Source organism: Rhinoderma darwinii, chromosome 1, assembly GCF_050947455.1.
Source record: "Rhinoderma darwinii isolate aRhiDar2 chromosome 1, aRhiDar2.hap1, whole genome shotgun sequence".
NCBI lineage: Eukaryota > Metazoa > Chordata > Amphibia > Anura > Rhinodermatidae > Rhinoderma > Rhinoderma darwinii.
Window position 1 is genome coordinate 645997985 of NC_134687.1, and position 14520 is coordinate 646012504.

Sequence of the window (14520 nt, forward strand, 5' to 3'; positions counted from 1 at the left end):
GTCCCCCTAGGGGACTTCAACCAGCGATCGTTGGATTGCTTGCACTATTTACTGCAATACTAATATATTGCAGTATATCGTCTTTCTGACAGGCTTCTATTAACCCCTTAATAGCACAAAGATGGCAGACCAGGAGGCCTTCATTAGGCCCCCAGGCTGCCATAGCAACCATCGTCACCCTGCGATTGCATTGTGGGGGGGCACCATGAGCTCTTTCTAACTATTTAAATGCCGCGGTCGCTATTGACTGCGCCATTTAATGGGTTAAAGAATCCCGCTCGTTACTGTGAAGTATCGGCTGTAACATACAGCCGACACACGCATCATATGGATCGGGCTCACTGCGTGAGCCTGTTCCATATTTCCCCTGCCCGAATATGACGTAAGCATACGACAAATGTCAGGAAAGGGTTAATTTATTGTTATGGTAACTCCCTTATAATACTATATTGCTTGTAAAATGTACAAATGTTTTATACTTGAGTTACATAAAAAAAATTACACCTCACTGATTGGTAGAAAAAGTGAACATGTCGGGGGGGGGGGGGGGAGAGAGACAGAATCTTTCCCCCGGGTGCTGGAGATCCTAGCTACAACTCTGCTATAAAGTCATTGAACTCAAGTTCATTTAACTTTTTTTTTTTTTTTTTTGTCTGTTTAGGGTGAAAATCTGATTGATACTAAGGTTGAGGTTAAAGATGAAGCCGAAGAGGAGCCGGATTTAATGGCTGATCAGCAGTGTAAGGAGCGGGAGACGTTCATTATTTGTAAAGACGAACCTGTTTTGAGGGTCACCTAGATACAACTCCCATCATCTCATCATCACTTGTAAATTCCGCCACTGTGTGTTTTCTACAGATGGATCCAGTAGGGGAAGTCCACCAGAGAGATGTCCCAGTCCTCTGTATTCCCAGGACTGTCCAGAGGAAAATCACAATGTCCCCGAGAATCCTCAGGTAGATGAAGCTGAGCCCTATACCAGATCTATATAGGGGGGTGTGGAGCTTTTTGGTCCTGCGGTCATAGATGTGGTCATAGATTTTGGTGGTTTCTTATGTTGATCTGTTAGATTCTTCGCACTCTCTGCTGTATTGTACTGAATTGTTACATATGTGAAATCAGGGGGAAGATCTGACTAATATTAAAGCGGAGGATGAAGCCGAAGAAGAGCGGGTGAGGGGCGATCAAACGTGTAAGAGGGAAGTGGAGGAGGAAATTCCAGGAGGTGTTACCACAGGTCAGTAATAATGAATTTAGAAAGTGAATTGGGAGGTTTGTTAAGGTGGGGTTCCTCCTTAGTTCTACATTACAGTAACACGTCAGACAATGTGTTATACATAGTGCAGGACCTGAGGGAGCTGTGACTGCACATAGAAGTTCTCTACAAGGTGTTCTGTGATTCCGGCCATGCACTAGGCTTAGTATCATCAGATTTTGGGAGGGATACCAGGAGCATTTAACCCTTTCAGGACCGAGCTCATTTTGGCCTTCAGGACCAGCCCCATTTTTTCAAATCTGACATGTCAATTTATGTGGTAATAACTCTGGAATGCTTTTGCCTATCCAAGCGATTCTGAGATTTTCTCGTAACATATTGTAATTTATGTTAGTGGAAAATTTTGGTCAATAAATTCATTGCTTATTTGTGAAAAACGCAAAAATGTAGAAAAAATGTGCAAAAATTATGATTTTTCTCATTTTAAATGTATCTGCTTGTAAAACAGATAGTAATACCACACAAAATAGTTACTATTTCACATTTCCCACATGTCTACTCTATATTTGCATCGTTTTTTTGAACATTATTTTATTTTTCTAGGACGTTACAAGGCTTAAGAACTTTATAAGAAATTTCTTATATTTTCAAGAAAATGTCAAAAGGCTATTTTTACAGGGACCAGTTCAGTTCTGAAGCGGCTTTAGGGGCCTTATGTACTAGATAGACCCCATAGATCACCCCATATTAAAAACTGCACCCCTCAAAGTATTCAAAACGGCATTCAGAAAGTTTCTTAACCCTTTTAGGCGCTTCACAGGAATTAAAGCAATGTAGAGGGGAAGTTGACAATTTTTTTTTTTTTTTTTTTGCTGAAATTCATTTGTAATAAAAAAAAATCTGTACCACAGAAGGTTTTACCAGAGAAATGCAACTCAATATTTATTACCCAGATTCTGCAGTTTTTAGAAATATCCCACATGTGGCTCTAGTGTGATAATGGACTGAAACACCGGCCTCAGAAGCAAAGGATCACCTAGTGGATTATGGGGCCTCCTTTTTTAAGAATATATTTTAGGCACCATGTCCGGTTTGAAGAGGTCTTGTAGTGCCAAAACAGTGGAAATCCCTCAAAAGTGACACGGTTTTGGAAACTACACACCTCAAGAAATGTATCTAGGGGTACAGTTAGCATCTTGACCCCACAGGTATTTTGCTATATTTATTGGAGTTTGACTGTGAAAGTGAAAATCCTACTTTTTTTTCTGAAAAAATATTTTAAAAAATATTTGCAAGGAATAAAGAATAAAAAGCACCTCAAAACATGTAAAGCTACTTCTCCCGATTACAGCAATAACCCATATGTGGTAATAAACTGCTGTTTGGACCCACGGCAGAGCTCAAAAGGGAAGGAGCGCCATTTGGAATTTGAAGCGCAGATTTTGCTGGATTGTTTTTCAGTGCCATGTCGCGTTTGCAACGCCCTGGAAGGAGCAAAACAGCGGAAACTCCCCAAAAGTGACCCCATTTTGAAGACTACACCCCTCAAGAAATTTTTCTAGGGTATAGTTAGCATTTTGACCTCACAGTTTTTTTTGCTGAATTTAGTGGAATTAGGCTGTGTAAATGAAAATCTACTTTTTTCTGAAAAAATAGTAATGTTTCATTTTTACAATGAATAAAGGAGAAAAATCACCCCAAAATTTGTAAAGCAATTTGTCCTGATTACAGCAATATGCCATATGTGGTAATAAACTGCTGTTTGGACCCACGGCAGGACTCAGAAGGGAAGGAACAATATTTGGCTTTTGGAGCTCAAATTTAGCTGGAATGGTTTTCGGGTGTCAAGTCGCATTTGCAAAGCCCCTGAGGTACCAAAACAGTGGAAACCTCCCAAAAGTCCCTTTAGGGGACTGGAACGAGCGATCATTAGGTCGCTGGTACAATACACTGCGATACTAATGTATTGCAGTATAATATCATTTTTACAGGCTCCTGTACAAGCGTGATCGCTGTTCCTGTCCGTTAGTCCTGGGTGTCAGCTGTAATACACAGCTGACACCTTCAGAATATGAGCGATCGCAGCGCATGAGCCCGCTCCATATATAACCCCCCGCTCCACGACATTGTATTAAGTCGTGGTGCGCGCAGGCGTTGATGCGCAGCGGATGGTGCAATGTGAAAATTTAAATTTTCCACTGATATGCCGTTTTAATGCACAATATGTTGTGCCCAATTTGTGCCACTGAAGACAAATACCTCATACAATGTTGAGCGGGTTCTCCCGGGTATAAAATGACATATATATGGACGTAAGCTGGTGTTTGGTCATGCTGTGGGTCTCAGAAGGGAGGGAGCGCCATTTGGCTTTTGGAGCGCAGATTTTGCTTGGTAACTGTTCTGTTTGGGATTTTGCTGGTATTTCAGTTTATAATGTGGGGGTTGGTGTAAACTTTGCTGAGTACATCAGGACATAATAAGAGGGTATAATAATTCGGTAAATAAATAATAATCCGCAGATTTGTGGCCGATGTGGCACTGATAAATGGTGCCCGATCTTATCCGCTTTTGAACACTGCACAATTTCTGTCGCTATATTCTGAGAGGCAGAACTTTTTTTTTATTGTTTCTCCACCGGAGCCGTGCGAGGGCTTATTTGTTGCGGAACAATCTCTAGTTTTCATTGGTACCATTTTAGGGTACATTTGATTTTGATTTTTTAACCCCTTCCCGCTCCTGGACGTACTATTAGGTCATGGTAACTGTATCGTTCGCGCTCCATGACCTAATAGTACGTCTCGGGAGTAACGGCCATTTCGGCCGTCCTCCCGACACATACAGGAGCTGTGACAGATGCTGTCTCGTACAGCAGCTGTCGCAGCTCCTACAGCGGGGACCGATCGCTGTGTCCCCGCTGATTAACCCCTTAAAAGCCGTGTTCTATAGAGATCGCAGCTTTTTAGGGGTTAAGCTGCCATCGCCGGCCTGCTACACGATAGCGGCCGGCGATGGTGACTATGGCAACCGGACACCTAACAATGGCGTCCGGCTATGCCATAGACGGAAGCCTAGTGGGTCCTGACAAAGTCAGGACCCACTATGCTTGCTGTCAGTGAGTAGCTGACAGTTCTAATACACTGCACTATGCATGTAGTGCAGTGTATTAGAATTGCGATCAGGGCCTCCTGCCCTCAAGTCCCCTAGTGGGACAAAGTAATGAAGTTAAAAAAAAAGTTAAAAAAAGATGTGTAAAAATAAGAAAATAAAAGTAAAAATCTCCCTTTTTACCTCATCAGTCATTTATTATTAATAAAAATATATAAACAAACAAACTATACATAATTGGTATTGCCGAGTCCGTAACGGCCTGAACGACAAAATTATTTTGTTATTTATCCCGCACGGTGAACGCCGTAAAAGAAATTAATAATAAACCGTACCACAATCACAATTGTTTGGTCACTTCACCTCCCAAAAAATGGAATAAAAAGAGATCAAAAAGTCGCATGTACCTAAAAATGGTACTGAACGAAACTACAGTTCGTTACGCAAAAAATAAGTCCTCGCACGGCTTTATTGATTGAAAAATAAAAAAGCCGCTTAGAATAAGGTAACACAAAAAGTGAATGATATTTTTACAAAACGTATTTTATTGTGCAAACGCCATAAGACATAAAAAGAACCTATAAATATAGGGTATCGCCATAATCGTATCGCCCCGCAGAATAAAGTGAATATGTCATTTATAGCGCACGGTGAACGCTGTAAAAAAAATAGAATAAAAAAACAATAGTAGAATTGCTGTTTTTTAGTCACCACGCCACCTAAAAATCTAATAAAAACTGATCAAAAAGCTGCATGCATGACATGAAAACTACAATGGATTCCTCAAGGGGTCTAGTTTCCAAACTGGGGTTACTTTTGGGGTGTTTCCAATGTTTTGGCACCACAAGACCTCTTCAAACCGGACATGGTGCCTAATAAAAAAGAGGCCTCAAAATCCACTAGTTGCTCCTTTGCTTCGGAGGCCGCTGCTTCAGTCCATTACCGAACTAGAGCCACATGTGGGATATTTCTCAAAACTGCAGAATCTGGGCAATACTTATTAAGTTGCGTTTCTCTGATAAAACTTTTTGTGTTATAAAAAAAATGGTATAAAGAGGATTTCCTGGCAAAAAAAAAATGTAAATTTCACCTCTACTTGCTCTAAATTTCTGTGAAACACCTAAAGGGTTCATAAACTTTCTAAATGCTGTTGTGAATACTTTGAGGGGTCTAGTTTCTAAAATGGGGTGTTTGATGGGGGTTTCTAATATATGGGCCCCTCAAAGCAACTTCAGAACTGAACTGTAACCTAAAAAAATAAATAAATGAGGCAATACTTCGCTTCTTACATTATACTGATAATAAGCCGTGCCCACCCCGAGATGGCCACAGTTTTGATCGTTTGTATAAACGGAGACCCCTATTAGACCGTTTCAGTGCCCGGTTTTCCCAAGCATACACCCCCGAGAAGTGTATTTCTATTTATGAGTCCCTGGTACATTTTAAAGGGAGGGTTCAATTCCCGAGTACCTGCCGGGTAAGAGGGTAAGGTATGGCGTGAAGATATATAAGCTGCGAGAGTGCATCAGGGTATACCTACAGATTTAGGATATATGAAGGAAAGGCCACCCCCAAACCAGACTGCATCCTGTACTACAATAGGTACATGGGAGGGATGGACTTGTAAGATCAAGTCCTGAAGCCCTACAGCACCATGCGGTGTGGTATAAGAAGCTGGCCGTGCACATCATACAGATGGCATTGTACAATGCGTACGTGCTACATCGATGTGCAGGCCAGACGGGAACTTTCCTGGAATTTCAAGAGGTGATTATCAAGAACCTAATCTTTAGGGACCAAGAAGGGGGGCACCCAGTACTTCTGGAAGCGAGGCCACACGCATCGTACCAGGACAACACTTTCCAGGAGAAGTTCCCCAAACTGGCAAGAAGGGAAAAGGTCAAAAGAGGTACAAAGTCTGCTATAAGAGGGGGATAAGGGAGGACACAATATATCAATGTGACACGTGTCCCGAATAACCAGAGCTCTGTATGAAAGTGTTTTAAAATTTATCATACATCCCTTGGTTTATAATTTACCCCAGTTTCACTTCCCCTGATGCCCTCCGCACAGCTTATCCCCCCTCGTCTTTTCCCTCTGGGCCCTGCTGTGTGCCCAGGCAGCAGATAACAGCCACATGTAGGGTATTGCCATACCCGGGAGAACCCACATTACAGTTTATGGGGTGTAGGTCTCCGGTCAAAATGCTCACTACACTATTCTAGATGAATGCCTTATGGGTGTAGTTTTTAAAACGGGGTCACTTCTTGCGGGTTTCAACTGTACTGGTACCTCAGGGGCTTCTGCATACATGACTTCGCACTAGAAAATCCCCAGTATGCCAAATGGTGGTCCTTTCCTTCTGAGCCCTCCCATGGGCCCAAACGGCAGTTTATCACCACAAATGGGGTATTGCGGCACTCAGAACAAATTGCGCAACAGAATCGGGTATTTTGTTTCTTGTGAAAATAAGAAATTTTCAGCCAAAACGACATATATTATTTGAAAAAAATAATTTTGTTTTAATTCCCAGCCCAATTCAAATAAGTTCTGTGAAAAAACTATGGGGTCAAAATGGTCACAACACCCATAAATGAATTCCTTGAGGGGTGTAGTTTCCAAAATGGGGTCATTTGTGGTTGGTTTCCATTGCTGTGATACCTCTGGGGCTCTGCAAATGCAACATGGCACCCGAAAACCAATCCAGCAAAATCTGGACTCCAAAGAACAAATAGCGCTCCTTTCCTTCTGAGCCCTCCCATGGGCCCAAACGGCAGTTTATCACCACAAATGGGGTATTGCCGCACTAAGGACAAATTGGGCAACAAAATGGGGTATTTTGTTCCCTGTGAAAATAAGACATTTTGATCACAAATGATATCTTATTGGAAAAAATTTAATTTTTTTCATTTCACAGCCCAATTCAAATACGTACTGTGAAAAAACTGTGCGGTCAAAATGGTAAATGAATTCCTTGAGGGGTGTAGTTTCCAAAATGGGGTCACTATTGGGGGATTCCTACTGTTTTGGCACCTCAACACCTCTTCAAACCTGGCATGCTGCCTAAAATATATTCTAATAAAAAAGAGGCCTCAAAATGCACTAGGTGCTTCTTTGCTTCTAAGGCTTGTGTTTTATTCCACGAGCGCAGTAGAGCCACATGTGGGACATTTCTAAAAACTGCAGAATCTGGACAATACATATTTAGTAGTGTTTCTCTGGTAAAACCTGTGTTACAGGAAAAAAATTGAATAAACTTGTAATTTAGCAAGAAAAATGAAATTTGCAAATTTCACCTCCACTTTGCTTTAATTCCTGTGAAATGCCTGAAGGGTTAAAAAACTTTCTAAATGCTGTTTTGAATACTTTGAGGGGTCTAGTTTTTAAAATGGGGTGTTTTATCAGGGTTTCTAATACATAGGCCCCTCAAAGCCACTTCAGAACTCAAGAGGTACCTTAAAAAAAAGGCTTTTGAAATTTTCGGAAAAATATGAGAAATTGATGTTTATGTTCTAAGCCTTGTAACGTCCAAGAAAAATAAAAGAATGTTCATTAAACGATGCCAATCTAAAGTAGACATATGGGAAATGTGAACTAGTAAATATTTTGGGTGGTATAACCGTCTGTTTTACAAGCAGATGCATTTAAATTTTGAAAATTCTATTTTTTCAAAAATTTCTCAAAATTTTGCAATTTTTCACCAATAAACACTGAATATATCGACCAAATTTTACCACGAACATGAAGTCCAATGTGTCACGAGAAAATAATCTCAGAATCGCTTGCATAGGTTTAAGCATTCTGACGTTATTACCACATAAAGTGAAATATGTCAGATTTGAAAAATGGGCTCTGAGCCTTAAGGCCAAAACTAGGCTGCGTCCTTAAGGGGTTAATCACTTTTTTTATTAGATTATTTTGGCAAGCAAAGTGACAAAAAAAACATAAATTCTGACAATGTTTTATGTCTTTTTTTTTTTTTTTTTTCTTTTTAACACAGTGTTCACCGTGCGCTATAAATGACATTTTAATTTATTCTGCGTGTTGATACGATTACGCTGATACCATATGTATATAGTTTTTTTATGTTTTGTGGCGTTTGCGCAATAAAATCACTTTTCGATAAAATTATTTATTTTTTGTGTCACCATATTCTGAGAGCGATAACTTTTTTTATTTTTTAGTCAAAAATGCTGTGTAAGGGCTTGTTTTTTTGTGGGACGGGTTGTAGTTTTTATTGGTATTATTTTAGGGTACTTGCAACTTTTTGATCACTTTTTATTCTATATGTTGGGAGGGTTGATGCCAAAAAAATAGTGATTTTTTTAAATTATTTTTTTTTGTGTTTGTTCACCGTGCGGGAAAAATATTATAGTTTTATAGTTTGGGTCATTTATGAACACGGTGATACCAAATATGTGTACTTTTTTTTAACATTTTCAATTTTTCCCTATAATAAAAGTCTCTTTATAGGAAAAAAAGTATTTTTTGTTTTTGTAACTTATCTTGTTTTTACACTTTTATAAAACATTTTTATTACTTTATTATTTATTTTTAATTTTTTTACTCTTTACTTGTTTTACTTGAAGACCTGCAGCACTGATCGCTGCTATAACACATTACACTACCTAGGTAGTGTAACGTATTATAAACTGTCAGTGTGATGCTGAGGGCTGATTCAGATGAACGGGCCATTTTTGCGCACGCAAAAACCGCAGCGTTTTGCGTGCACAAAAGGCACTTGACAGCTCCTTGTGCCCTGTTCATATGGATGCGCAGCTGCGTTCTTTTCGCGCAGCCGCCATCTTTATGACACTCAGTTTGGATGTTTGTAAACAGAAAAGCACGTGGTGCTTTTCTGTTTACATTCATTCTTTTACTGTTATTGCGCGAATAACGCTTGTCCCACGGAAGTGCTTCCGTGGGGCATGCGTGATTTTCACGCACCCATTGACTTCAATGGGTGCCTGATGCGCGAAAAACGCAGACGCATAGAACATGTCGCGAGTTCTACGCAGAGCACTAACGCTGCGCAAAACTCACATACTGTCTGCACTGCCCCATAGACTTCTCTAGGTCCGCGCGAAAACCGCGCGGACGCAAGACACGTTCGTCTGAATCCGCCCTGAGAGTCACACTGACAGGAAGCTTATGAGGACCGGCCTCCTTCTGGTTCTCATAGACTGCCGTGCATGGCAGATCCGGGGGCTGTTGCATGGCCTCCGGTTTTGTCTTATAACCGACGGCAGCACCCGCAATCGGTCCCCGGGAAAATTTGTTATAACAACAAACTTTCCACTTCGTTGCTACAACAAACTTTCCCTGTCCCACAATCACATGACCGGGACCTGAACCAATTAGGTCCCGATCATGTCTCCGGGACCAGAGGCAGGGGATAACAGCGCAATCCGGGTGTCAGCGCTACTCAGAGACACCCGGATCGTGCTTTTAACACCCACCGTGATTCACGTTGGCGCTGCACAGAGCCCAGCAAGTGCCAACGTGAATTTTCTGTGGGCGGTCGGGAAGCGGTTAAGAATGACATTAATTCAATACACTAGTATGTCTTACGATCGCTGGTTCAAATCCGCTGCAGGGACTAATGAATAGTGTTAAAAAATAGTTCAATTCTTTAGTGGTGTACAAAAAATAAACAAAAACCCTTTTCCCACCTTTCCTCTAAAGTATTGTAAAAAAACTAAATTGGTATCGCCGCATCTGTAAAAGTCTGACGTATTACAATATAACATTATATAAATCGCATGGTGAACACTAAAAAAAACAAAACAATTAACCCGCCAGAATTGCTATTTTTTTGGTCACCTTCGTGCTAAAAAATTTGTATGTGCCAATAAAAACTACAGCTCGCCCCACAAAAATAAGCCTTTACTCTGCTCAATCAACAAAATAAAATAGAAATAACCCGCAGGATAAAGTTAACATGTAATTTATACAGAACAGTGAATGCCATATTTTTAAAAAAAATGCTGTTTTTTGATAGGTTCGCTTAAAAAAAAATGGAGTAAAAAGTGTTTAAAAAGTTGCATGTACTCCGGGGCGGATTAAGTAGACCATAGGCCCTAGGCTGTTACCCAAACTTGGGCCCCCCTTTTCCACCGCCACACTACCGCACCGTATCTATTTTTAATACCACCTTTTTGTGCGAGCATTAACAAATGGGTGTTGCACGATGCCCTTGTCACAGGGCTATGTCCCTACATACTGACTGTCTCCAACTATTACTGACCGTATCACACTGTGCAGGGACACATCCACCTGACAAGCGGAATGGTAACATGCATTTATCTATGAGTCCTGGACCACACAAAGTCTTTTATAGGAAATCCTTGTATTTCACATAAACATGTTAGGAGAGGTGACCGATTCTCCATAAATCTAGTGACTCACAGGTGACGACTACTCAGATTCTAGTAGTTTTTTTTCCTCTTTTCTTCTCCATCCGATCCAGACTTCATGATGACTTCTCCCGGCCACAACCCATTTATGGAGTTTGCCACTCAGATTTCTTCGACTCCTCACTTTTCCAACATTTCCACACCTATAAACGAAGATAAAATTATGGGACCGCACACTGTGCCCCTGAATAAAATAGTATGAAACACTGTGAAGTAAAGCACCACATACACACAGCCTCTGTAGATGGCACCACACCCCCCCTCCTGGTATATAGTGCCACTTACCCCCCCCTTGTGCGCTCCCTCTTGTATATAGTTCCACACAGCACTCCCTTTTGTATATAGTGCCACACAGCACTCCCTCTTGTGTGTGTATATATAGTGTCACACAGCGCTCCCCCTTGTATATAGTGCCACGCAGAGCTTTCCCCCCCTTGTATATACTGCCACACATCGCTCCTCCCCTGTATGTAGTGCTACACAGCATCCCCCCCCCCCCAAAAATAAAATATTGTACTTACTTTGGCCCGTTCCCGCGACGGACGGAGGGAAACACATCCTCCGGGCAGGACGCATGTGCACACCAGTGTTATGCAGTGACGTCTTCAAGACGGCCTGCGCAGGGATTCTTCCCAGCGCCTTATAGGCTGCAGCCCTAACGTGGCCTTCAGCCTATAGTATTCATTTGTATCTATGTCCTGAGGACGCAGATACAAGTGAATGTGGCTTTTGCTAGCACCGGGGGCCCACCACGGTGCTAGCGACGCCACCAGACATGATTGGGCCCGTGCGGTTATGTGCAGTTTGGGTGAACAGCCCTAATGATGATCCGCGACTGCGTATATCACCTGTATATGTGTCGTGCAGAGACACATAAACAGATGCTAATAAAGATGGCTGCCCCCACAAAAATAAAAACATGAATAATTACATTAGGGAACATATTCAAATAATTAGAAAAAAATAGGCCCATAACGTAAAGGCTATATACACACTTAAAAACGTTATATTCTAGTGTGTGAGTGTGTGTGTGTGTGTGTGTGTGTGTGTGTGTGTGTGTGTGTGTTTGATTTTATAAAAAAATATTTTTACTTTTTTAGATACAGCTGATTTTGTATCCTGTATCCGTCTGGTCAGCGGGACTGACGGGATCAGGGACACAGGCCTGCGTGTCTTAGATTACAGGTGGATCCTGCGTGTCAATCACATCTAAGATTACAAATTAGCGCAGGACACGTGTCACTGATCCCGTCAGTCCAGCTGACCTGATGGATACAAAGCAGCTGTATCTCAAAAAGTAAAAATTATTTTTAATAAAATGTAATTAGAAAAGTTGCACCAAACACACATTTTTATAAAAAAAAAAAAAAGTTTTCAAAGGTGTACAGCCTTCCCCCACCCACACAGCTCTCCGCAGTCATCCAGAGAATCTGACCTCCCTTTGCAATATAACTACTGAGGGCTCTATGGGGGGGGGGGAATTATACTGCAACCATCTGACTGCAGACAAGGGGCTCTAGGAATAATCCCCCCATGGAGTCCTCAGTAGTTATTATACTGCAAGGGGGTGGGGGTTGAGCATCTGACTGCAGAGGGCACTATGGGGGGAATTATTATCCCCTCATACAGCCAGCTGCAGTCAGTTAGATGGTTAGACCTCCCCTTACTGCATAATCCCCCACATAGTGTCGACCAATGACTTTAATGTTAGTTGGGGCTGGAGGGTAAACCGGCAACCAGTACCACTAACCTCACAGCCGGTGACCCCCCTGCTCTTCTCTTCCAGTTTTGTGACGGGATCGCCCTCCTGTTCCGCTTTGCGGCGCATGCTGTGTCTGAGAGGCATGTCCTAAACATTATTAGACGTGCTTAACGTCTGCTAGCTAGCACTATCTCGGCCAAGTCCGCCCTAAATTCCCTGCTCCCCATCTCCACAGCGGCAGTTAGCAGCGCGAGTGCGCTGCATAGTTTTATAAGACTGCGGTTTGGGTGGCCAGCATCGGGGCCCGGACGGCCGCCCTCACTGCCCATATGATAATCCGCCACTGCATATACCCCAAAATGGTATTAATAAAAAGCCCTCAAACCACTACGTGTATGAAATAATAAAAAAGTTACGGCTCCCATTAGTTGATGATGAAAAAATATGCAGATGAACAGATCCAGTGGAATTTTCCTTCCGTTTCAGGAGGTGATTATTAGGGCTCTAATATTTGGGAATCCGGAAGAGGAGGGTCTAAACATGTCTGCTGGAAGCGAGGGCGTCCGTATTATACCAAGACAACACTTTCCCAGCAAAATTCCCCAAACTGCAAAGGTGCAGAGTGTGGACCGAAAGGGGATAAGAAAGGACACCATTTATCAGTGCGACACTGTCCTGTTCATAAAGGATTGCTTCACAGTGTAACACACATCTATGAATAATTGTACTATTTACCCCATTATTATACCACTGTATTATACCCTGATGTACTCTGCACAGCTTACGTATACCCTGATGTACTCTGCACAGCTTACGTATACCCTGATGTACTCTGCACAGCTTACGTATACTCTGATGTACTCCGCACAGCTAACTTATACCCTGGTGTACTCCTCACAGCTCACGTATACACTGATGTACTTCTCACTGTAACGTTCATGGCCGCGGACTGTTGGGATTACTCACTCCTCGACGGCCGCAGCCATGGTCTGGTGAGCGCTGGCCCGTATCTCCCTCCCAGAAGACGCCAGCATCACTTTTGGGGTGTTTCCACTGTTTTGGTCCCACAGGTGTTTTGCAAATGCAACTTGGTGCCCAGAAACCAATCCATCAAGATCTGTGCTCCTTCCCTTCTGAGCAGTTTCTGCCGAATATATTATTGGAAAAAAAATTGCTTGCTTGATTGAGCAAAGTGATATGTGACATCATTTTTTCAACCGTACTAACTATGTAATGGCTTTTGACCGCGGCATCTAAGGTTTTAAACAACTGGAATCAAAGTGATCTTTTATTCCGCTCGTTGCAGTAAGGTGTCGGCTGTATTACACGGTCGATACCGCTGAGTATGGAGAGTGCTCAGCCCCTGAGCACACGCCATACTTCCCTTTAAAGCTTTTTACGTACATGTACTTGACAATGCGTTAAGGTAGGGGTTTATGTGTAATTTTTACTTCCTTTATTTTTGTTTGTTTTTTAACTTTTTTATTTTTATGACCTTTCCATCAGAAAAGATATTTGGGAAACTTTTTATTTTATTTATTTTACACTATACTTTTCCTCTGTAATTGGCGCTTTACAGCAGGGGAGATCAGCCCTGTTTGTCACTGATAGGGCTGTTCTGGGTCTAGTTAGAAGCAGCAGCAGCCTCTTGGCTGTGTTCACACTGAGTTTTTTGCAGGAGGAAAATTCCTCCTGCAAAAACTGCTCCAGTAGGTTTTTGCACAGTGGTTTGACAAAAACTCGTCAAAACACTCGTCTAGGTTTTTTTTCCCTCTTTCTGACTCATTGAAATGGGGTTTTGGAGGCGGAAACCGCCTCAAGATGGGTCATGTTGCTTCTTTTTACCGCGACAAGTTTTTTTTACTCGTGGTAAAAAAACTCGTCTGCCTCCCATTGAAATCAATGCGAGGCATTTTCGGGCGGTTTTTGAGGAGTTTTTTGGCGCGGTTTCTGCCCCAAAAAACTCGTAAAAAAACTCAGTGGGAACAGGGCCTTTCTACCAGCATCTCAGCAATCATGTGAACAGTCACATGACCACCGGGATCAACAGAGGCAGCAGCGTTTATAGAGCGTTGTGTACA

General features: G+C 42.0%; 2 protein-coding genes across 2 annotated transcripts in view; one reads left to right on the forward strand and one right to left on the reverse strand.

The window, feature by feature from the left end:
- The window catches only part of LOC142657638 (uncharacterized), a 209056-nt gene that overhangs the window by 119034 nt on the left and 75502 nt on the right, over positions 1-14520 (reverse strand). The gene's annotated exons all lie outside the window — the stretch shown is intronic.
- Positions 1-14520, forward strand: part of LOC142661911 (uncharacterized) — a 30153-nt gene that overhangs the window by 6663 nt on the left and 8970 nt on the right. The window contains exons 3-5 of the mRNA XM_075839661.1: positions 662-740; positions 859-956; positions 1123-1237. Of these exons, the coding sequence (XP_075695776.1) occupies positions 662-740; positions 859-956; positions 1123-1237 (292 nt within the window). The remainder of the gene's footprint in view (positions 1-661; positions 741-858; positions 957-1122; positions 1238-14520) is intronic.